The 23,146-nt window shown below is 38.4% G+C and overlaps 1 protein-coding gene across 1 annotated transcript in view; it reads right to left on the reverse strand.

Annotated features, from left to right (window-relative positions):
- LOC119500649 (obg-like ATPase 1) overlaps positions 1–20,800 on the reverse strand; it is a 50,987-nt gene extending 30,187 nt beyond the window's left edge. Inside the window, exons 1-4 of the mRNA XM_037790491.1 lie at positions 20,667–20,800; positions 20,467–20,558; positions 13,718–13,861; positions 11,945–12,072 (exon numbers count right to left, since the gene is read on the reverse strand). Coding sequence (XP_037646419.1) covers positions 11,945–12,072; positions 13,718–13,861; positions 20,467–20,558; positions 20,667–20,681 — 379 coding nt within the window. The 5' untranslated portion in view covers positions 20,682–20,800. The remainder of the gene's footprint in view (positions 1–11,944; positions 12,073–13,717; positions 13,862–20,466; positions 20,559–20,666) is intronic.
- Between the last annotated feature and the right edge of the window lie 2,346 nt (positions 20,801–23,146).

Raw genomic sequence — 23,146 nt, forward strand, 5'->3', positions numbered from 1 at the left:
CTCTTGTTCATTAATAAGAGCCAGTGCCTCCGAGACCAACTGTGAGTGTTTTTAAATTGTAATGGACACTAAATTGTAAACAGAACAAATATGAAGCCCTCCAGTGATTTTCCACACGCACAGAATATTATATCTTGTTCTTCTACTGAATTAAGAAGGGGCACATACTTGATTTTCCATGAAACTAAATGGCAGGGCTTTTACAATCTAGCATCACTCATCAGTCACATCTAAGCATCAAAACTCAACAACAAAAATGATAGACAACCAAAACTCCTATACCAGTGGTCTTATTACTCATGCTAGTCAACAGAAGCTGTAGACTTTTGTGCAAGCTGTCATCCTGTGCGTTGTCCTCATGGTGAAATGAACTTATCCAATTACTCTTTGCCTAATCAGGCTGTTTTGGTTCCTCTCCTCTTGCAGAGGTACTCCACAGTATAAACAGTTCACTTACGCCGCACAGAAAGGGGCTAATCAGTGGAATTATTGTTTTGCTGCTCCAATTTACCAGCTCCCTGTTCTGCACTGATTGGAATGAAAATTTGCTATTGTGCCTGCATGAACTCGGAAAATATAATGCAATGTAATCATTTTGTTAGATGCAAGAATATACATATATTATAAACAATTACGATGTAGGTTTAAAACAGGTTCACATGGTTAATAAACCAATCATGATTGGTATAAATCACTGTTAATGAATGCATGAGAAATGACTATATGTCAGTCCATTTATTCAAATGTTTGAACACCTAAAGCAAGCACAATCGTTTCATAACACATTTCTTACTTTCTTAAATAAGTAATCGAAAGGTTTCTAACTATTGTTGTACATCCTTAATAAAAAGCTGATAAATCAAAATTTCAAAGAGGCTTTCAAAGAGCAGCAGCAGCTGATCACTCACTATTTAGTCATCAGCTGACACTCTCCCCTGACTGCCACGTATTCCAAAGTAATTTGCTTTAATTAATTTCGCCTAATTTAACATTCACATCTACTTTACCGCCGTCCCATTCAAGGCTTAGAGCTGGAGAACAAATGCACGAGGTGAAAGAGGAGAGAAATCTGAGGGGGCAATCTCCACAATTAGTCCTCTAACAACTGGGTCTGGGTAGGGCTCTGTGAAGACGGCTCTTATGAGTCTGCGGCGCCACACAAAGCCACATGCAAGACAGTTAAAACACACACAAAAAAAAAGAAGAAAGAGGTTGGAAAGGCCCTGTTTCAGGAGTCACATCTGTCTCACAATTCTAATTTTACTGCTTCATTTCAATATAGTGTATGTTTTGAAGACACTATTAACAGGTGCTCCATTATTGACAGAACAAAAGGATTAGTCTCTAGAGGGTGAGTGGTGTTCAATGGCCTGATTAGGGATCAGGCTAAGCTCTGCAAAATTATGGACTTACAGCGGCACTGCAGGCTGGTGCAGCCTGAGAAGATATAACTCCACGAACTGACATTTACAAATGAAAAACATTTAGAAAGAAAGACAACTAATTTGTTTTAGTGACTTTGTTAATGTTTTTTTTTTTTTTAGGGCTGTCAAAGTTAATGTGATAATAGCGTGTAAACATTTTTTTATTTTAACGCTATCAATTTCTTTAACGCAATTTGTTATTTTTAGGTTGTAGCGGGCTCAGTTTTAAAGCTAGAGTGAAGATACTGGTATCATATGAAACTACAAAACCTAAGGAATCCATTGGTACCAACCATACTAGCTTGTTGCGAAGGAGGCTCAAAAAATGTATGCACAAGTTTGTTGAGGAAAAACTGTCACAGCCATTTTCAAAGGGGTCCCTTGACCTCTGACCTCAAGATATGTGAATGACAAATGGTTTCTATGGGTACCCACGAATCTCCCCTTTACAGACATGCCCACTTTATGATATTCACATGCAGTTTTGGGGTAAAACACTGACATACAGACAGCTGTTGTTGCCTGTTGGGCTTGAGTTTACCATGTTATGATTTGAGCATATATTGTTTATGCTAAATGCAGTACCTGTGAGGGATTCTGGACAATATGTGTCATTGTTTTGTGTTGTTAATTGATTTCCAATAATAAATATATACATACATTTACATATAGCAGCCTGTTTGCCCACTCCCAAGTTAAATACTTGACAAATCTCCCTTTAAGGTACATTTTTAACAGATAAAAAATGTGTGATTAATTTGCAATTAATCACGATTAACTATGGATAATCATGTGATTAATCGCGGTTAAATATTTTAATCGCGATTAAATATTTTAATCGTTTGACAGCCCTGTTATTTATATTAACCTCACAATGCGAAATGTCACTGCAATACATTTAAGAACCTATCTTTCAATATAAACATTTTTTTAATTATTTCCAGTTTGTACAAGTTTGACAACTAAAACCACCAAGTGAGCTCGAGTGAGCTTATATCATTACTTTTTTGTCAGGTACACAGACAAGGTAGTCATCTGAGTTGAGTCAAGATCAATACTGATTGAGCTGCTTCCTCTGATGTTGCTACCTGGGAGGATATGTGGTCAACATAATTCAGTTAAATTACAGTATTCATTGACTTCTAACTTCCTGTGCGTGTTTTCACATGCAAGATGGGTAAGAGCACATCTAAAGGGCTTGCATTCCTCGCGCTGCTTTTAAAATGTTCATGCAAACTCAGTGCCGTAATTCTCCTGGTATTCAGAGCAGTAAAAGCTATTTTATGAGTCTGTCAGGAAAAAGCACATTATGGATGTCTTCCCTGCATAGAAACACTGGCAATGCACACAAGGGTATTTATGTTCATTCAGGAAATATCTTCTTGACATTCATTTTGGGATACATGAAATTGACGGCAGTTTGAAGAACGCTGCTTCTGTAACAGAGTTTGTGGCATATTCAGCCTTATTTCTTTGCGTGTGTGAATTATGGCAAATACATTGGCTGCTAAAAAGAAGTTTGACACCCGAAAATGGTGGGTTTGAGCCCTTCAGAGAAACACCGAAACATGTTTTCTACATGATCCCATCTTTCAAAATAGATCACAGTGAAATCACAGTGCTGGATAGTATGAATATCTGTACCTCACAAGGTGTCTCCAATTCCTATGTCATATACCGTCAACTGCAGTGTCTCAAACCAAATGGAGTATTAAAGGTGCATTTCCAAAATGTTGGATATCAGTGACTGAAAAAAAGACTACATGGTAGGGGAAAGCCTGATCTGTGTGCACTTGAAAAGTGAATGCACTGGGGAGGCTCCGGTTTTCATGAACTCTGACAGAAAACAACAGTGTTAATCCCCCTTACAATTAGCTTAACCTCTGTCATTCCATTTATTTTGTTAAACCACGGAGCAAAAGAGTGCCCTGATTGAAAGGAACCGCCAAATGCACACCACTGTTGTCCCACATCATTCAGAGAACAAACCTTTTTAGATCCTTAACTACTATAGTGCTGCTGATTGCACAGGCACCGGCAATTTCCTAACCAACCGCCACCTGAACAATGATGTGTTCAGCTTTCAGGCCCTCCAGCCTTTCAAAGGTGAATCATTTCACAGTTTGGAGCGAGATCTCCATAGCAACTCCTCTTTGAAGGGTTTAGAATCACCGTCCAATAATTCTATGATCATCGGGCCTCGCCATTCCCAGTGGTTCTTTTCACAGCGGACAGGCAAGGGGGGCACGAGGAGGAAGCAGGAAGATTCTACAGTCTATTTCAGGCAATTCATCTTGCAGCCCCATTAGAATTCAAAATATTGCGACCTTCAATCACCGGGCATGTTATCTGGAGCTGTGGCGATCTCCAGTCAAGATGGGTAGACATTTTGCTCTAATCATCCACGATGAGTGGAGGCTGACAAAAACTCTTCATTCTCGCTGAAGCAAAATGCTCATTTAAATGCTGTGACAGCACCTCAACACAGCCCCGAAAAACACACAAAGGGAGGATGATCCCCACAGCTAAATGATCTAGCTTTACAATACCGTATTGGTTGAAACAACAACCAACATAAAAGAACAACATAAAGCACAGAGAAGCTTATTTTTCTGACTGATTTGCAATGCAACATTGCCATTTTTTCCTCAAGCATAACAAGACACAACAGTGGGGCAGGTGCTAGGACCCAGCTGAGACTGTTGTACAACACAGTGTATTTTTGTCCATGTGTGGTGTGGGAAGTGGGTCGCTTGCTTCCTATAAACCAGTTTACTTTGCTATAGACCATGGCTGAACATTGAAAAAAACAGATGAAGACACAATATGAAGAAATCTGACACGTATATGCCACAGTATACCCAGTATCTGCAGTGTAATAGCACTACTTAAACAAATTTGAAACGTAGTGTCTTAATAAAAGCCAATATGCCATATGTCTTGGCGTATGTTCTCTCTTTGATAATTTAATTTTCATCATAAGTATTTATTTGACAAAAATGAGCAGAAAACAATATTTCATACAGGCTTCAGAGTAGTTTAGTATTAGTGAAATAGTAATTTCTGTAATTTTAATATTTGTTGGACATACAACATCACGTCACAATTTTTTTGTTTTTATCATTGTAACTACATTTTGTATGTTACTTATCTTTGTTTTAGTCTCATGCATGTTGTGAAGCACTTTGTAACCGTGTTTAGATAAGTGCTATACAAATAAAGTTATTATTATTATTATTATGAAAACATGTCACAGTCCTACCTTTGTAAATGTGTAGAATATATGTTTTTGTTATATTTAGCACCACTAAATACAGTACACTTTTGTAGGCCTTGGGAGGAATTTTCTCTCTTTAAACAATCATTCTGTCAAAAATTACATTTTTAATAGTTGTTATTGGATGTGTGAATTAATACATCAACGCAACAACTGATTGAGCAGCTGAATTGCTGAGAGATTCACTCATTGCCTGATCTGTTTAGATAGTCGCACACACCACCGGGCTGGGTGGGTGACGTGTTTGGGATGTTTGTCAAGTTTGAGAATTTGTGAGTTGGTGAGTGATAAAGCAGAATTCCTGGAGACGAGCCATTACTGGCGTCAGTGAGGAGGCAGGTTGGCCATAAATCATCTCTGTCTGAATAGTCAATCCAGTTTGTTCATACAGTAACGCCTGCAGCTCAACAATCAGGTTGATTTGTTCACTATAAGCGATTAGTGTCGTGTGGGCTGACGTTTGAATGATGCAATAACCAAACACAAATACAACGTCCCGCCGGATTCAGCAAAGTGAAGCCAGCTAGTTTAATCACTCACTCTTTATCATCAGATTCGGATATTCATCGGATAATGATGATTCATGTGGAAGTCACTGAGGATATTAGAGCTCTTTAAATTGTGAACATTTTTAGAGGTGAGTGACTATAGGACCGATTTCTGGAGAAGCACAAAAGTGGTCAATTTGTTGTTGTCTGACTTTGATTTGATCACATTAGCCCCAACACCAAAAACTGAAACCGACCGTTAGCACCTCGCAACACTCCCAAAGTGTTTGATACACAAACTAACACACAGCAACTAAATCAAACTAAATAAAGTTGTTACACTTCAGATGCAGTTAACAATTATTCCTTATGTTTGTTTATATGAATAATAATTATACACAGGAGTGAAATATAGGCCTATGTCCTCATTTATAATTAGTTGGAAAACACAAAGATGAATATTTCCATAAGTCTGTCAACAGTCTGTCGACCGTGGCGCTTTAAGAAGGTGTTTTCCAGGTATCCAAGACTGCAAATCAACTGTTAGATGTTGTACAAACTGCTGTTACCACGGCTACAGTTGCTGTAGGCACAAGTCCCTGTTTATATTTACAGTGAATTACTCTCTTAATAGAGATCATTGCAGGTTTGTTGCGTCTGTGTCTGTATGTCTGACTGGAATAAGCAGAACACTGACAACACTGAATGACATAAGATACCAACACTGGTGTTATTTAGCATTCTGTGGTTATTATGACGGCAATCAATGCACAATATAAAACAAATAATTTAACCTGAAACTAACAATTATTTTCACTGCCAATTAATCTGCCAATTTTTCCTCTCAGTTAATCAATTAACTGTTTGGTTAATAAAACATCAGGGAACTTTACTTTGTCCATTACAATTTCTTCAACCCGGTCTCACGGGAAGACATATAATGGTGCCTTTAAATGAAACTCGTGAGTTTGTGTTTTCAACATGGCAGAGAAAACCGCTGCTAAGCAACGGCAATATTAAAGTTAATTATGAAATTGTGCTGTATCATCAAAAAGTGCATGTCTACAGATGGTGACCATTTGCACCAATAAAACAAGCACATTTAGTCCATTACTCCCGCCCACGTTAGCTTTGGGCCAATACAATATCTGATATGATTGTGACACATTACGTCAATCTGTCATGAATCAGTCACTTCACTCACTCTAATGAAAATATTCCCATCAAAATGTTCTGAAGTAATATGCTTAATTACTATGATGTGTTTTGCAACACTGAACTTCTATTATGATTTGTTCAGAGTTTTCTGCCAATGATTTGAATAATGAGAAATACGTTCATTGTTTTTAAGTTGAAGCACTTATTGAAAGTCAGCATTAAACTGGAAATTTTAAATGTCTGGATACATTGGTATTAATATGATTCAAATTGAAATGTGTTTCTGTTTATCACTATGAAACAGATCTGAAGTATTTATGTTAAAAAGTTTTACTACACAAATAGTTCCAATTGCTAAGAGTACAAATGGTAGTAAGCTTAATTACGATTGTCAATTATGATTAATTGTTATGATTATGAAGGGATCCTTGGAAAAAATGTCTACACTGTTAGGGGACCCTGGCCCCAAAAAGTTTGACAACCTCTGTCCTAGAGCTCAAGGTGGCATCTTGTTTTGTCCAACAAACAGTCTAAAACTCAATCATAGAAGCAAATCCTCACATTTGAGAAGCTGGAACCATCAACTGTTTGAGCTTTTTGTTAGAAAAATGCCTTAAACAATTAATTAATTGCTGATTAATTTTCAATCAACTAAAAGCTGTTTCACAACAAGGACAGATTTTCATCCAAAAAAAAATCAAAAAAAAATCACACGGACTGTCAGACAATGGGCTTTTATCTGTCCTATGGGACATTTTTCAGACTATCGTTGTTACTAGTGTTGCAAAATAACAATGGTCCGTTCCCTTCTCAACACCCAATGTTGTACGCCAAACACTACTACCTTAACAACCAAACAAAAGGACAATATATGGCTTGAGATCACTTGTAACCTTCTATCACAACTAACCTTATATGTTGGTCATGGAACAAGGCTAGTCACAACAGCTAGTGTTAGCATCACATTTGGGGTCCGTTTAGTTTTAGGTTTTTGTTGTATGGAGTGGACATGGCACTATTTAGGAGGAAACTCCTAAGAAACTTGCGAAAATAGAACATGGCAGCGCGGATAACTCGCACCAGACCCAGTGTGCGTAGTTGTCATACTGTAGTTGTCATTTCCACACCGCATTTTTGCATCACACTGGTGAGAAATGGCTTTAATTGATTAATACACCAAATGTTTCAGCTCTATAAAGGATACAGCAATGCAACATCTCTATTGCTCTACAGAAAAGATCACATGAAATTGATCAGGTTTTATTTCCCTAAAAACGTCTACCATTATTTTATAAAATGGGAGAACTTTCCAGTGTCTGCTTCAGGCAGTAGAGGAGAGAGAAGAGCCGTAACTTAACCAGGTGCTCAGGTGCTGAAAGCATGAATATCACAGTGAGAGAAGAGTCTACGCCAAAAATAACAGCCACTTTCCAGTCGGCTGCCCACAACCACAGCCAGTCCCTAAAGATTAAATGTGCTTTACCGCAGTATCTTAAGGCTAGATTCTTCCTGAGTGTCGTGCAACCGTAAATAAGTCTTCATTAGAAGTGAACCAGAGCCTTCCTGCAGTGATGAGGGGGACAACGCGTGAGCATTCAAACATCTAATTGCTGGAAACCAAACATCTGGGAATAAGGCCAGGTGAGCTGGCAGAGTTGCTAGCGGGAAAACAGAAGAGCAGATGAAGTAGAACATGTCTGTGTCTTGTCTCAGACAGTGAGGTGTTCCAGTCACTGCAGAAGCACTGGGAACACTTAGCCTGCAAACCATTTTGTTATGAGACTTGAGAACACCAGCTATTCAACAGAATCAGCTTTCAGGATGTCATCATGCGCCTTAATAGTTGTTGGAAGGTATTGTTGAAAGCAAATCCACTGTTTACACAGGCTGTTCAAAGTCATTAGGGGTTGAAAAATATTCATAACGTGCACACCACTGGGGGAATTTTGAGACATCAAATGGAAAATCCAGTTCTCTCTAGTAAAAGTTGATTCTTTAAAAAAAGATGTACGTGGCAACCTATTCCTCCTTTGTAAAAACCTGCTGTTCGCTATTTCTCAAATTTCACAACTTCTAAACAAATGAATGTATCCCATTATATGGAATAAAAGACCATAGACTAAAACAGAACTGGCAGAAAATCAAGGCTGATGACTTCCACACTCGGTTTCATCAGGCTCAGGTCAATTGCATGTGTCCTCAGTTTGCACTCACAATCACTGTTTGATGTTACCAACGCTGAGCGTCTCTGTGTAGTATCTTTATAAACCCTTCTGCTAATTCCCAGACAAAAAAACATACCACTCCAGACACGAAAGAGTGTGATCCACCCCCACAACCATATAATCAAGCTATATAAAAGTAGTGGCTTCAGCATTGCAGTCTGCCTGACACCAGATAGATATAATTACAATACAAAATACAACTATGTGTAATGGTTAACTTGTGAAACATACCACATTGTTTCCAAGGAAGAGTGGAAACAATGGCACGCCAAAGCAGATAGATGTAAACACACACACACAGAAGAAGCTTTCGATCTTCCTATTTATGCTTGTTGAGGATGTTTGTCTTCTTTGTGTGAGTGGAAACAAAAGAGTTGGGTTTGGGATCTGGCATATACATTTGGCCCATATCAAAGGAACTGTGGGCGTTTTTAACCATGCACATAATGATATTAAAAATACATGTAACCCACATAAGTAATGTAAATACAGTATCACATCATGTACATTAGTATCTCAAAAAGTGAGCAAATCACAAGAAAATTAAAAGATTAATTCTGGACATTCTCCAACACTGTAATGTAAAATATGAAAAACTTTTAAAGAATAATGTTGATAATATTTTATGTTTTTCTTACTGTCAAATCTCACGAAAAGACCAAAGCTGTAATAAGAATACCGTTCTTCCTTTAGACGTGTCATTTGTACGCCATGTAGTCTGTACTGACTGCAATGTAAATGCATCCACATGAATATGCTACGCTGAGAGTTAGTGATGTAGAGTAAAAAGTGAGAAAGATTGGCTTAAGGTGGGAGGGGAGGTGGATGGGTCCAACAAACACAGGACTTTCAACCAGGAGACCGGTGTTAGAGACCGGTGTTTTGTTTTGTAAGCTACGTTAGTGACGTTTATTACACGGCTTTGTTGAATACTCGATTCTGATTGGTCAATCACGGCGTTCTACGGTCTGTTATTTCTTTATTGCAGACTGTTGCCGATAACAGACCGTTGCTATGGAAGCAGTTCTGATGTCGGACTCTGGTGGACCATTTTTGTCTCAAATTATTGATTTCTTAAGTAAGTAGCCGTGTAATAAGCGGGATAATGTACAGCGAGCGGGTCACTGTTGTGAAGTAAACCCCTTCAGGGCGATGCAAGACCCCTCTGGGGTCCAGCCCGACGCGAACAATGACCGGCTCGCTGTACATTTTCCTTTACTTTTAACATATTTTGATGTTGGTTACGTTGTTTCTGTACGTATTGTACTTTCTGAAGTTTCTGAATTTATTTTAAGGCCTATCATGCCATTTTTCCTAAACCTAACTAAGTGGTTTTGTTGCCTAAACCTAACTGCGGATGTTACTGTAGTTTTGTTGCGTGGTGTACAAATGACACGCGCAAAGGCTAAAATGCGTCCTCATGAGTGGTTTTCATTAAAACTGAACTGACATCAGACCTGTTTATCTCACCTCACATGTCTGGACTATTCTGTAAATCATTACATCTTACAGTGGGTGGTCTTCCACTTCTCACAAACTACAGAGTCAAAAGCTATTTGAAAACTGTGCAGGGACAAAAGTAATAGACTTGTCAGTGATACACAGAGACAACTTAGGAACAATATAGCAAAATGGCCTCAATCTTAACCCTTTCTCTCCGGACGATCCACGCCTGCCACCACCGACTCTCTAATCAGAGCTCTTTTCACACATTGGGAAAGTCAATAACAGCATACAATCAGTAAACAAATTCAGCTATATTTAAAAGGGCCTCTGCATTCATTTCAATTGCTGTAATTTGAATTATTCTAGCGTGTAATGCTTTAATTGTGTTAGACAAAGACTATGTCAGAGACACAGAGAAACTTGAGGGAGACCTGGAAAGGTATTTGAAACCCATCGTCTTCTGGCAATAGATAAGCCTCTGAGGGCAAGAGGCCATATTTTTGGTTACGGTGTAGCCAGTGGATATCCGGGCGAAGACTTCCTTTTCCATGCTCTGCTCATTGTTTACAGTCCGATTAGCAACTTGAGATGCGAGACTGGAGTTGGAGTTGAGAGACGACGTTTACGACCGGATTGTTTCACTAGTAGCCAGTTTACAGGCTCATTTTAAACCAATAAAGAGCTAAATCATCATCAGACGATAGCCGCTGGGTTTAGAGATTGCATTTCGGCCAATGCGTTCCGTCTCTTTTGCTCTCCGCACGGACTGTTTTCCTGCATTCAACCAAAGCCTGCTCGAACGTGATTGGTCAATACTACTCGGACTACAAACAAAAACCAGAACACTTCTGATACCAAAATCTTGTCTTGTTGCCTACATATTCTACATATGAATGCAGAATCTGTTTTATAGAGATCACTGAGGGACAGAATGGGAATAATTTGCTAATATATATATCACGTTTGCACATTCACAAAGTCACAGAGTCACAGTATATCGAATCATTCCAAATATACATGATTTGTATTATCATTACCATTATCATTGTTGTCAACAGTATTATAAACAGTGGCAATAGTATTTATTATCATATTCATTAGTAGAACTGTATGCAGGATGTAAAAAACAAAAAGGAAAAGAAAAGGAAACCTTCACCCTCACAATGTGTTTATGCGCCCTGAAATTTTAAATTGAACACAGAGTGTTCTCTGTGTTTTCCTAAAGCATAAATCGGACAAACCGTTTGGCTGAAAAGTGAGTTATTGTCATTATGGGACTACTGTTTTTGCCCTAGACTATATTATATTTTAGGAAAAAACAGTTGTCCCATGTGCCCAAAGAAAATGTCTGTATCTCAGAAACTGCAAGGAGCACAATCAAGTAATTGGCATCTATGAACTCATAACAAGTTGAATATCAAGTCAGTTTTTTTACTATTAATAGAAGTGTGATTTTTCATTTGATCTACAAATTTCAAAGTTGTACCGTTAGATACTTACCCAAAGTATGTAAGTACCAAATTTCAAGACTTTTGACCAATCAGAACAAATATTGTGGCATTTTTCCTGATCATACTAAATATAACTTACCTCCACTGTACACAAATTTATGTAATCAATATTATGTGGTGCTCCCTCTGAACTGTGTTGTTATGTTTCCAAACCTCAGAATATGCTACTGAATGTGTGAAACGCGGCAGAGACTCATTCACTTCTGTGATTCACATTCAGGGAGCCTCCCGGTAAGAATGTGAGGTTTGATCTGACTTCATTAATCCTGACGCACCACACAAGATGCCCTACTTGCAAATATAGCACAACTCTTTAGTGTGACCAAATGTTGCCAACTGCTTTAGCAACAGTATAAAATACTGTGATTTGTTGATGATATGAATGAGGGAGAGCAACCCTCCACATGTGACTCACGTGTCATGTGGAAGATGCCATCACAGGCACTGATATGAGACAGGAAGGCATTTCCCAAGCCTTGGCCAGCATGAGCACCTTTCACCAGGCCAGCGATGTCAACAACATTAAGGAACGCTGGGACTTTGCTGCAACCCAGAAAGTAAAAGGAAAAACAAATCAGCCAAATCAAACATTATCAATATTATATTAACAAAAATAGTAACCGTTGTGTTGTGTGCTGCAATCCAATATAACAGTCCTGTAAATAGTTCTACGTTTGTGAAACTTGATATTTGAATTGTGCCAAATAAAACAATGTTTTTTTGAGACTGTAGTTTGTGATGTTGTTGTATTGTACTGCATTAGATTGTAAGGTAGTTTGAATAGATTGCTCCACCATATTTGTAAAATGCGTACTGCAATTTCTAGTAAATGTTATTCAAACAGGAGTAAAGAGTGCATTTATTGGGGACTATTTTCAGTGGCGCATTAATACACATTTTGTGCTCTAGAATTATCGGCAGCAGGACGATATATGTGGCATTGACTCAAAATAAACAATGCTACAAGATCAATTCATTGCTGGTTTTGGTATTTTCATGGGATTTTTTAATGTAACAAAATAATATAAAATTACAATTACGTATAATATCGCCAGCCTTATCCTGAAAGGTAGGGTAGACAGGTATAGAGTGGAGCATGAATGAGTCCTAAAACCTGGAAATGAGTTAACATTTTTACACTTCTGATTCCCTCGTCTGGAAGTCAATAGGTTTTTTGAATTGGTTTGTAGATAGATACTTGAAATACGGTCTGTGTTTAACACAAGATAAAGAGATTTTAAATTGTTGTTATACGACATAAAATACGTCAGTAAATATTACACTTGTGAATTTTGAAGCTTTTTATGCATCTTCAAAAAGGCGGTTGCTAACAAGTGGCTGAATGAGACTACTAAACGTCATCACGCCGACTCGTCCGCCGTTACAGCCTCATTGTTTGTATTCGCGCTCATGTGACTGTGAGGTAGTTCGTTTATAGCATAACGTTAGCTTTTTTACTTCTTGTGATTGCATTCACACTTCAAAAATCCTAAAAGTGGTGTTCATTTGTGGAGATTCTCTTGCAGAACAAAACGCCTAAGTATTATAAACGTTTGTTTGTCACAGAGTTTATTTTCTGCAATAATTCAAAACCCAATGGAAAAATCCCATTGGCTTTTTGTCGAGGGAACCAGTGGGATTCTAACTTCCTGGTTGGCCTACAAAAATACATCATCCCTGCACCACTCTATCCTTGTGCTGTTTGTAGTTTTATGGTTGCAGGTGTATTTATTAATTAATAGCAGTGGAATCTGTTCTGCATGTATTTAAGTTACAGTATAAAGCATATACAGCATAAGTTGGACAGAACTGAGGACAAGCATGCTAGTGAGATTCATACCGCTCTTTGAAAAGCAGGAGCGTAGTGTTTCTATTCAACATACCAATTCTTGTCAGTCAAAAAGGGATATCTCGCTAGTACTTTGTCAGTAGAGCCCAGCAAATCTGAATTCAGCCTGCTTTAACAGCCTCTATAAATGTATATTATAACCAGGTGTTGGGAGGTTCAGATGCTTCAGCGTTTTCCTTAACAGAAAACCTCGGAAGAGAGCAGCAATCACACATCATACAGAACTGGCAGCTACATGTCAACAACACTGTTATATGTTTTCTCATACCCATTGCAAGAAGACCGTCAGCGACTACAGATCTGAGGTGTGAATAATAGGTCAACGATGAGACCCCATACCTGGGAGGTTTGTGGAATTGGCAGAGGAAATCATAGCGTTCATCTGGAATGGGCACTCTGCTTTCATTTGGGTCAATGGTGCAGAAGGGGAAATTTTCAGCTGCAGCCTGACTCTTTGTCAACACGTTGAAAAAGGTCGACTTCCTGAAAATAAAAACAGCAGTGAGGTCAATCCATCAAAAAGTGCTAGCGTGCAGAACCTGATGGTTCGATAGTATCATACTGAAACACTCCAGTAAATTATGCAAGATTGGCTTCTTTATTTTCTGCTAAAGAAGGAAAAGGTTATTCAAATGGATTGAATATTTGAGCGCTTGAACCAAAAATACTCTATGAAATACTTTGCCCAATTACAAGGTCAGATAATCCCATAATAGATCAATTGTACACGGAATCGAGGGGCAAATTACATTTCTGATAGATCTCAGATGTTGAACGGGATCAGCCAAACGCCGCCCCATGTTGTGATCACAGAGCGATTTATTTTCTGTGGCACAAGAAGCAGCTCGAGTGTACTTCAAAATCTACAGACAATGGCAAGTGTCTAAGAGTAATAATGGCATGGCAGTTAACTATAATCCAGGACTTTCCATTTTTATCCCCTCACTCGGTGCTTCACATTGAAATGATTGTTTGTTAAGTCCTATAGGCATGAAATTGCTCAAGATTGCTAAAGTGCATGCATTAATTCCTTATATAAAGCTAAATTGTTTCTCTAACATACTTGATATAGAGGATAGAGGATAGAGGATATTCTTGGGTCACCTTGGGGGAAAAAGAAAGACACCCCACAGTAACACAACCATCATCAAGTGTAAAAAAAGTTCTTAATGATATAATTTCACAGCAAATTACTTACTTACAAAAGATGCTGGTCAATGGGGAAAGTGATGTCTATTTGCAGCCAGACCATTGTATAGAAGTCTATGAGAAAATGACCCTACTTCTCACTTGATTTATTACCTCAGTAAACATTGTAAACATGAGTTTATGGTCTAAATCGCTAGTTTCAAGTCTTCTTCAAACCAGCATGATGTTCATTTAGTAAATTATGGTCCCATTTAGAGTTAAATAGACCATAAAGCAGGGTATGCTTTAGGGCGTGGCTACTTTGTGATTGACAGGTTGCTACCACGGCGTTGTCCGGTATGGGAGTTGTCTGTGTTTTTGTCTTACAACTTTAACCCTTTCATAGTGTGTTTTCAGGTCATGAAAGTTAATTATAACTATTTTGTCACCTAAAAATGTCTTATTCAGCGTTCGGTTGTACACAGCGCCACCCTCTCGTGTCACTTCTGGTTGCAAATAACCAAGATGAAGAAGGCCAAAAACGGCAGTCCACAAACCAATGGGTGACGTCGAGGTGACTACGTCCACTTCTTTTATACAGTCTTTGGTTTTTCCACTGGTGGGTGGTAGAAACGCCTTTTTATAGGGAGGTGAGACATATAGATGACTGGGCCAAATATGAACCTAAAACCTTGGACTGGGATTTGGGAAGACTAGGAATGCCGCAGACCAAAAAAATGATTGTGAATGAATTAGGGCTGTCAAAGTTAACGTGATAATAACGCGTTAATTCAAAATCGTTTTAACGCCACTAATTTCTTTATATATATATATATACAGTATATATATATATATACACATATATATTAACTCAATGAGTATATTAAAATGGGGTTATGGGACCTTTAAGTAGTTATTTAGAGATTAACTGTTCACATTGGATTCTTCATTTACATCTGCTGCCTAAACATATACAGACATGACACACAAGTGCATAAAGAGTTACACAAGGCAGACAGATGCTCTAGGCAAAAGGCACCCGTTAAATTAACTTCAGTCTAGGTGACCTGTGGAGAGTTTTAAGAATGACTCAACTTGAGTCATAAAGCCATATACTGTGCATACTTTACGGTGTCCCAATAAGGGGTTAAATGGACATGACTAAACTTTTTTGTGCCTTTGAGCAGAAAGAGAACATGTGCTGGTGTATTAGTGTAGAAATAGCTGCAAGATTGGCTGAATCACACTCTCAAGTTTCCCATGTGTGTGAAGAATGGTCAGTTACGCCCAACTAACAGCAGGCTGGCATTTCAACATGGTTCATTCATGAGGAAACCATGAGAGGGTTGGCAAGTTGTGCTTTGACACAAATGTGGTATGGCAGGCCACAACCTCAATGAGTTCTACTTCTTATACCAGAAAGAAAATGTGGTTTTGCTGGGGTAAGAAATAAAGACACTAGACTCTGGAGAGAGTGGATCTTTGTGCAATAAGCTCCGAAATCTAGCAAAACACAGCTGAAACACACTACAAAAAAAAGCACAAACCTCTTCAAAAAACTGAATCAGTACAATAACTGGCATCATGTGCCTCTCTGTCCCTTCAAAACCTGCTGTTTTCAGCTCATACAAAACTTTCCAGCTGACTTGAAAACAACTGTTCTGCTGTGAATGACTCATAAAATGTTTTAAGAAGCTGCAAAAAAGATGAGAGCCTGTCGGCTGAGCAGAAGATAACCTATCACTGAGGCCCTTCCTGTGGCTCAAACGGGGCTACAGGAACATCATGTAGGGTCTCTGCCCTGTGATTACACTCTGTCACTGGTGTTGCTGAAGGTCTAGGTAGATGCTGACAAGGTGGATTTGTCTGACAAAGTCTGACATGCAGACAGTGTGTCAGCCTGCTAACACACACTGTGGCCATGTAGTACAGATTCTTGTCAAGTTGTCCACCTCACCGATAAAAAGCTCTGAAAGGCTGAGTAACTCTTTGACTCTCAGGTTCATATTTCAGAATTGAAATATTCCTCAACTACTTTTTTTTATTCTTCCCTTCAATTAATTGTGTTTGATTATATTGATTTATTGACCGACAAGAATTTGAAAACACATCACATAGATTTTACATACTCCACATTTCCCTTGTCTATGCCTTAAAGCTAGGGTTAGTTATCTTAAGAATCTAGCTCAGCTAGTCGAGCTACTTTCGTTAGCAAGAAAGTCGCCGAGTCGGCATCATTGACATTCCGTCCCTTCAGGCCTCCCTGAAATTATCTTAATGAACGTAAACAACCAACATGGCTATTGTTAGTAATCGCAGCTGTCAAGCTAGCAGCTTGCAGAAGACTCTGGTGACGCGCAATGCACAAATGCTGGATTTTTTTCTTGTCATAGCATTTGATTTATTGATTGCTGTCAGGATGTAATGAGAATTTCAACAAATATAACAAATGTTTTTGAAGAATATTGCCAATTTTGTCTTTAGGTTTGTCTTTAAGGTACTGTCTGTCTCTTTAATTTCACTGTTAGGTGCTAATTTTTAACTTTATTTACATATACTCCTCAAACACACCTAAAAAAATATACATTCGCCCTCCTTCTCCACTCATATAATAGCATCATTTGATATGGAAGAAAGAGACAAGATATGAGACATCCTCTCATTGCGTTTTCAGCTTGCATTCCTTTAGATTGTTGTGCTGTAGAGATTTAAATTAGTTAGGTTATGTCAAATTGCAAGACACAAAAGCATATCTTGCACATTAGAATTATTCTTGTAGTTGCAAAAAAAAATGTAAAAGAATGAGATGAGATCAATGAAAAAGAAAACATAACAAGTATTTTTACGATGCTGTCCATGTCCATGCTGGACCTTTTTAAAGTGCCATTCAGTTGTAAAACTATGTATGCTTTTTTTCTGTAATATGATTTGATTAATCTTAAAATGTAGAAAAGTTGTTATACATAATCATTGTCATTGCACTGATTGTACCTGAGACTGGGAGCTGATTCAAGAAACTACGGGCAAAAAGCCATGTTAAAAAGTACTATTTCATGCAGGTGTAGTGTTTGACTGATGAAAGCTGAAAGCTGCTTTGAACACGCAAGTGAATTTCATAGTTTCCTTACAAATGTAATCCATTTATTGTAGTAAATGGGCTGTCTCTGTTGATAATAGAGGTGTATGATTTGTTGCAGCAGAGACTGACCTGTAAGGTGGCTCAGTGGTACTGAGAGTCCTGTGTTTGCGTTCACTTTGTGATGTGGTTCCTCAGATTTTCTCCCGCACTTCAAAGACATGAAGGTTAGGTGAACTGGAAACTCTAAATTACCAGATAAATGAATGCGTGATAGTAACTGTGTTTGACTGTCTACACTATGCGATTGTCTAGGATGTACCCTGACCTTTGACCGGTGCAAGAGTGATAAGTGGGTATTTAAAACCATTGGACAACAGGGTTCGTTAATGCTTTTCATTCATTCTTCTCTGCATTCATAGTAGGGTGGTAGGTTCACTCTTGATTGCTGTCATACAGCACATTCTCATCAATAAGATGTCACACAGAATTTAACTATGTTTCTCTAATTGAAAACACACTGCTGTGATGATAAAACCCACATTCATAAATCTAATAAGGATACAAACTCAAAGTATAAATTCTAAAAGGATTTAGAAGGAACAGTGTGTGACATTTAGGGGGATCTATTGGCAAAAATGGAATATAATATTAATAGTAAGTATGTTTTGTTTAGTGTACAATCACCTGAAAATAAGAATCATTGTGTTTTTGTTACCTTAGAACAGAGGTTTATTATTTTTCCTGGGGGGGCACACGAGAAACCCAGATTGTTGACATAACCTCTATTTTATCACTAGATTAAATTATAGAAAACATACTATGCACTTATTTTTCAGCTTTTATTATACTGAAAATCACTCCAAACAGCATATCATTAAGAAAATTACATTATATGCAGGAGTCTTTGAACTGTACAGGACTGACTGTTTTGGGTAGTAATGTTTCCATTAACAAAAGATTTAAGTAAACATTAACACTTACATTTCCTTCTTTCTTTGCATGCAGCTTTGTAAAAAGTCCTTGCTGCTTTTGTAGCTTAGTAAGCAATTACTTATTTAGCTCATTATGGTCGTGCAGCCTCAGCAGGTGACGCACCTTCAAACATCACTCACATCAAGAAGCATGCTAACGATACACGAGCTTTTCAAAATAAAAGCTATTTTCTGTACTGTTTTTTTCTTTTTCTTAGCTTTGTAAGTACAATTGTGTGGTTTGTCTGATACCTCCCAGGGAAGGCAGAACCATCTCAATATATATCTATATACGGAGAGTAGAAACATGGTTCTATAGGGACATTCACGTTTTTGCGTTGGCCACCGTAGTTCTCCTACACTTTCACACAAGGCCTATTGAAAGAGGCTAGGTCAATAGTCATCAACGCTCAGGTCAGGCCTTATTGGATTAATGAATGTGGGTTTTATCATCACAGCAGTGTGTTTTCAATTAGAGAAAATAGTTCATCTCTGTGACATCTTATTGATGAGAATGTGCTATGATCCATCTACATTTGTATAAAACTGTATGACAGCAATCAAGAATGAACCCACCACGCTACTATGAATGCAGAGAAGAATGAATGAAAAGCATTAACGAACCCTGTTGTCCAATGGTTTTAAATACCCACTTATCACTCATGCACCGGTCAAAGGTCAGCTAGTCATCAACGAGTCATATATTTGGGTGTACAACACATGCGCAGTAAAATCTGGTCAGCATTCGTCGAAATTGAGCCAATCGCAACGCACGACCGCAGCTCCAGTTACATTGCACATGTATCATACCCCATAACCCAAGACCCGTGTCCACCCGTGTCCCAGCCTCCTTCTATAGGCCTTGGTTTGGCACACGGGAGAAGCTTCAGTTGGTTGCAATTTGCAACCCCACCACTAGATGCCGCCGTATCCTACACACTGCCTCTTTAACTATTTTATTAAAACTATGATTTTTGACGTACAACAATTCTTTGAGGTCACAGGTTTACCCTCATAACACTCGTCTGCCATAACACCCTAAAAAAGGTCATGTGTGAAGCATTTTGTAAAAGTTTGAGCAGCTCACACGCTTTTCTTTAGACAGACAGAAAGTTAAGACGTCGGGAAGGAAAGACGAAGCTCTTGTGGGATTTGATCTTTGGCTGGTAGGGAACAAGTGGTTCCAGACACCTAACAGCCTTAGAAACACTCCTCTGCATCAGGCTACATGTCATTTTGCTTGTTTCAGTATAAAGTGTGGCATGCATAAAGTGGGAAAGCTCCTTTTGGAGAAACTCCAACAACTCAAAGTCTGAAGTTGTAAATCTAAATTCACAATGTTTCTTTAAAGAGGACCTATTATGCTCATTTTCCGGTGTATTTCTAGTCTTTGTGGTTTCTACTAGAACATGTTTACATGCTGTAATGTTAAAAAAAACGCTTTCTTTTTCTCTCCGCTCCAGCTCCACTCTAACTAGCTTTGTTTGAGGGCGTGCCAAACTAGCCACTAGGCAGGTATTATGCAAATGTGTTACTTGGTGACATCACCACGTTACAGAAGAAAAAGCGGGACTTCAAGCAAGGCACGTCAGGCAGTTCAGGAGCAGTGTTTCTGTGGGGGAGAGTAACTCCCTTTGGCGTGGACTTTGGGCTTTGTAACTTTGCACACCTTTCAAATGCACAAAAAAACTGTATAACACAATAAAAGAAAAAAGCACAAAAGCATAATAGGTCCTCTTTAAATCTTATTTCTTCTCTTTAGTCATGCATTCTACTGTACTCAGCTTACATCTTGCCTTACATGCGTTTATATTTATGGTATCCTGGAAGGCAGGCATGGACAAAGCACATGCTGGTGCATGCAGTGTGAATGGTGACACTGTGTATGTGAATAAAAACCCTTTACTTACCCAACATTGGGCAGGCCAACAACGCCTATCTTCAATGAAGTGCCAAACCTTCCAATCGGTGGTGGTAGCTGCAGTGCATCCTCTCCTTTTCCCTAATAAAGACAATGTGGAGATGTCTGCAGTCAGAGCGAGCCAAATGCCATTACATAATCTACAAAGCTTGCTCATTTTTGAATGGAGCTTTTCCTCATAACCTGCACCTTCTTTGGAGCCATTTCCCACTCTCACCAACTCAGGGAAAACACCACATTCATTGACAGAAAATGTGCTAAGCTAAGTCCTCAAATGTAACCAGTCGACTGCACTTCAACTGGCTCGCTCCCCGCGCTCAAAATAGAACATGCAGCCTCTGGAAATGAAAGTTGACACTGTGAGCTGGCTGGCTGACCTGTACTTCCAAATTTAGCTGTCGATAGTATCGATGGAGGCTGATGAGCTGCTGAGAGATCAATCTTACACAGAACTGTTGCTTGAAATGTGTGTATTGAAAGCGTAGTTAATCTTTATCAGAGGCTCGACTGTGTTGTCAACAGCTGCCTGCTTTCTATTAACATCTGAATCATTTGTCTTGACAGTCGTCTAACAGAAGACATCCAATAGTTGTGTCTCTATACTGACAGGTCCGAGCTATTTTGTCATTTCCTCTTGTGGTATAGCTTATTGACTTCCTACAGCAATAAATCCTTTTGTCAAGCAGTTTAGTTCACAGTGAATGTATATCAATTCTATTTCCATGCTGTTGTCTCTATTTACCTGCCACTAAAATAAACAATGACCAGGCAACCTTAAAGTGCAAGAATAAACTCCTGGGAAATGGCAGATGAGACACAAAGAAAAAAATACTGTTTTTATCATCATCTTTGCATTTTACAATGGAACAGAATAAATCTTACAACCCCAAAAATATCTGTAAGAAAAGGAAGATATCTTAAGTGACAGCATCTTGACAAAATCGTCACACTTGTGCACACTTTTTCTATTCAATGAGCTTCCTCTGAAGTGTAATCGTAAGACAAACACTGCACAGCTTCAGCGCCACAGACATAAAGTAAAACATCCTTGCACTCATAGTTGCCTCCAACCCCCCCTTTGAGAGAAACAGGTGTAGCCACATGAGCCCGCGAAATTACAACAATTAGTTAAATGTCCTCAAATAAACTTCCCTCAGCAGAAATACAAATTAAAGCACACAGGGGCACAACCAGAAACCATCGCCCAAATCCAGCAGCCTGTCTGGTTTAACACGCAGAAAATGAGGCTCTAATAATCTGGATTTGAGGCAAGTGGGGCCGGCTTTGTAGAAAGAATCCAAATGAATAGGTCTGAATTAATCATTTATCTTTTGTTGATGGATGCACCCCCACTTAGACTCATCACAATAGATGCAGAGCGTTTTGTTCGACCAAATAAATCATTCCCATTGTTTAAGGTACATTGATCAATCTAATGGCTTGTAATAGGCTCCTAATTGCCACAGAGAAGTGCTCACGAATGGAGTCCAGAATTACAGATTCAACTCAAAAATTCTCACTTGAATGACAAGGCGAGATCATGTTCTCCCCCTTTGTCCCAAGTAAACATCGTCTGAAAAAAAATCACTATTATTTTATTATTCTAGGTTAATCTGAAAAACACATTTCCTTCCATATAAATTTAAGTTGCAGTATATAAAAAGACATTTATTGGTGCATAAAGACTGTGATTCCTATGCAGATTTCTTTGTTCTGAGCGGTCACACTGCTCCTTATTAAGATATAATAGCCTACTACACAAATAATCATGCACACAAGAATATTAATGTTTGAACAAATGACAGATGACTGTGAATATATATATTTTTTAATATAATTATTAACTTAATTATAGTGTAAATCTAATGTCCGATTTTTTATTATTATGAAGGTATATTGAGAAAAAAATAACACTCAAATTAATATGACTTCTTTAGAGACAATCAACTTTGTTTATGTAGAATAGACATTTAATACTGTTAACAGCACTCTGCCAAATTGTTATGATTGCTAAAAAAAATGATTCAATTTTCTTGGCAGCGCTCAGTATTTGATGAGGATGATTTTTATTCACCCTTCCAAAGGTGGTGGTTTTAAAGCAAAAAAAAAAAAAAGAAAGAAAGAGTATTTGAACAAATTGCACCTGTGTTGACTGGCAGCATTCATCCTCTCTATAATGGAGCATTATTTGCAGCGTTTTTGAATACTGTAATGCACATCTTTCGGTCAAGCCTTTCTCTGGGAAAATTGCTTTAACTTTTAAAAGGGATGATGGTTCACGTCAGAGCAGGTCAATTTTACATTATGCCATTATCCCTGCGCGTTTTAACAAGCTATGGGGATATGCGGGGCTTATTGAATTGTGATATTAAAAGAAAAAGTGAGTTTAGGGAAAATTGTTGCATCCTCTTTAATTGTCCACAATTTAATAAATGGGTGATTACATTTTATTTCTCGGATGCAAGACGGCTGCTGTTAAAGCCGTTTAATGGAGATGACTGGCGGCCTTATACAGCAGACATCACCTGGAAACTTTTTCCGCCTGTAAAATACTTTTAAAACTACACTGATAAAGCAAGCTGTCATTTTTAATTAACCCCTCACCTGCACCAAGTAAGCAGAGAGGCGCGCGGATGGCACGGCCGCGCGTGAACTCGACCGCACACACA

This window comes from Sebastes umbrosus, chromosome 13, assembly GCF_015220745.1.
Source record: "Sebastes umbrosus isolate fSebUmb1 chromosome 13, fSebUmb1.pri, whole genome shotgun sequence".
Classification (NCBI taxonomy): domain Eukaryota; kingdom Metazoa; phylum Chordata; class Actinopteri; order Perciformes; family Sebastidae; genus Sebastes; species Sebastes umbrosus.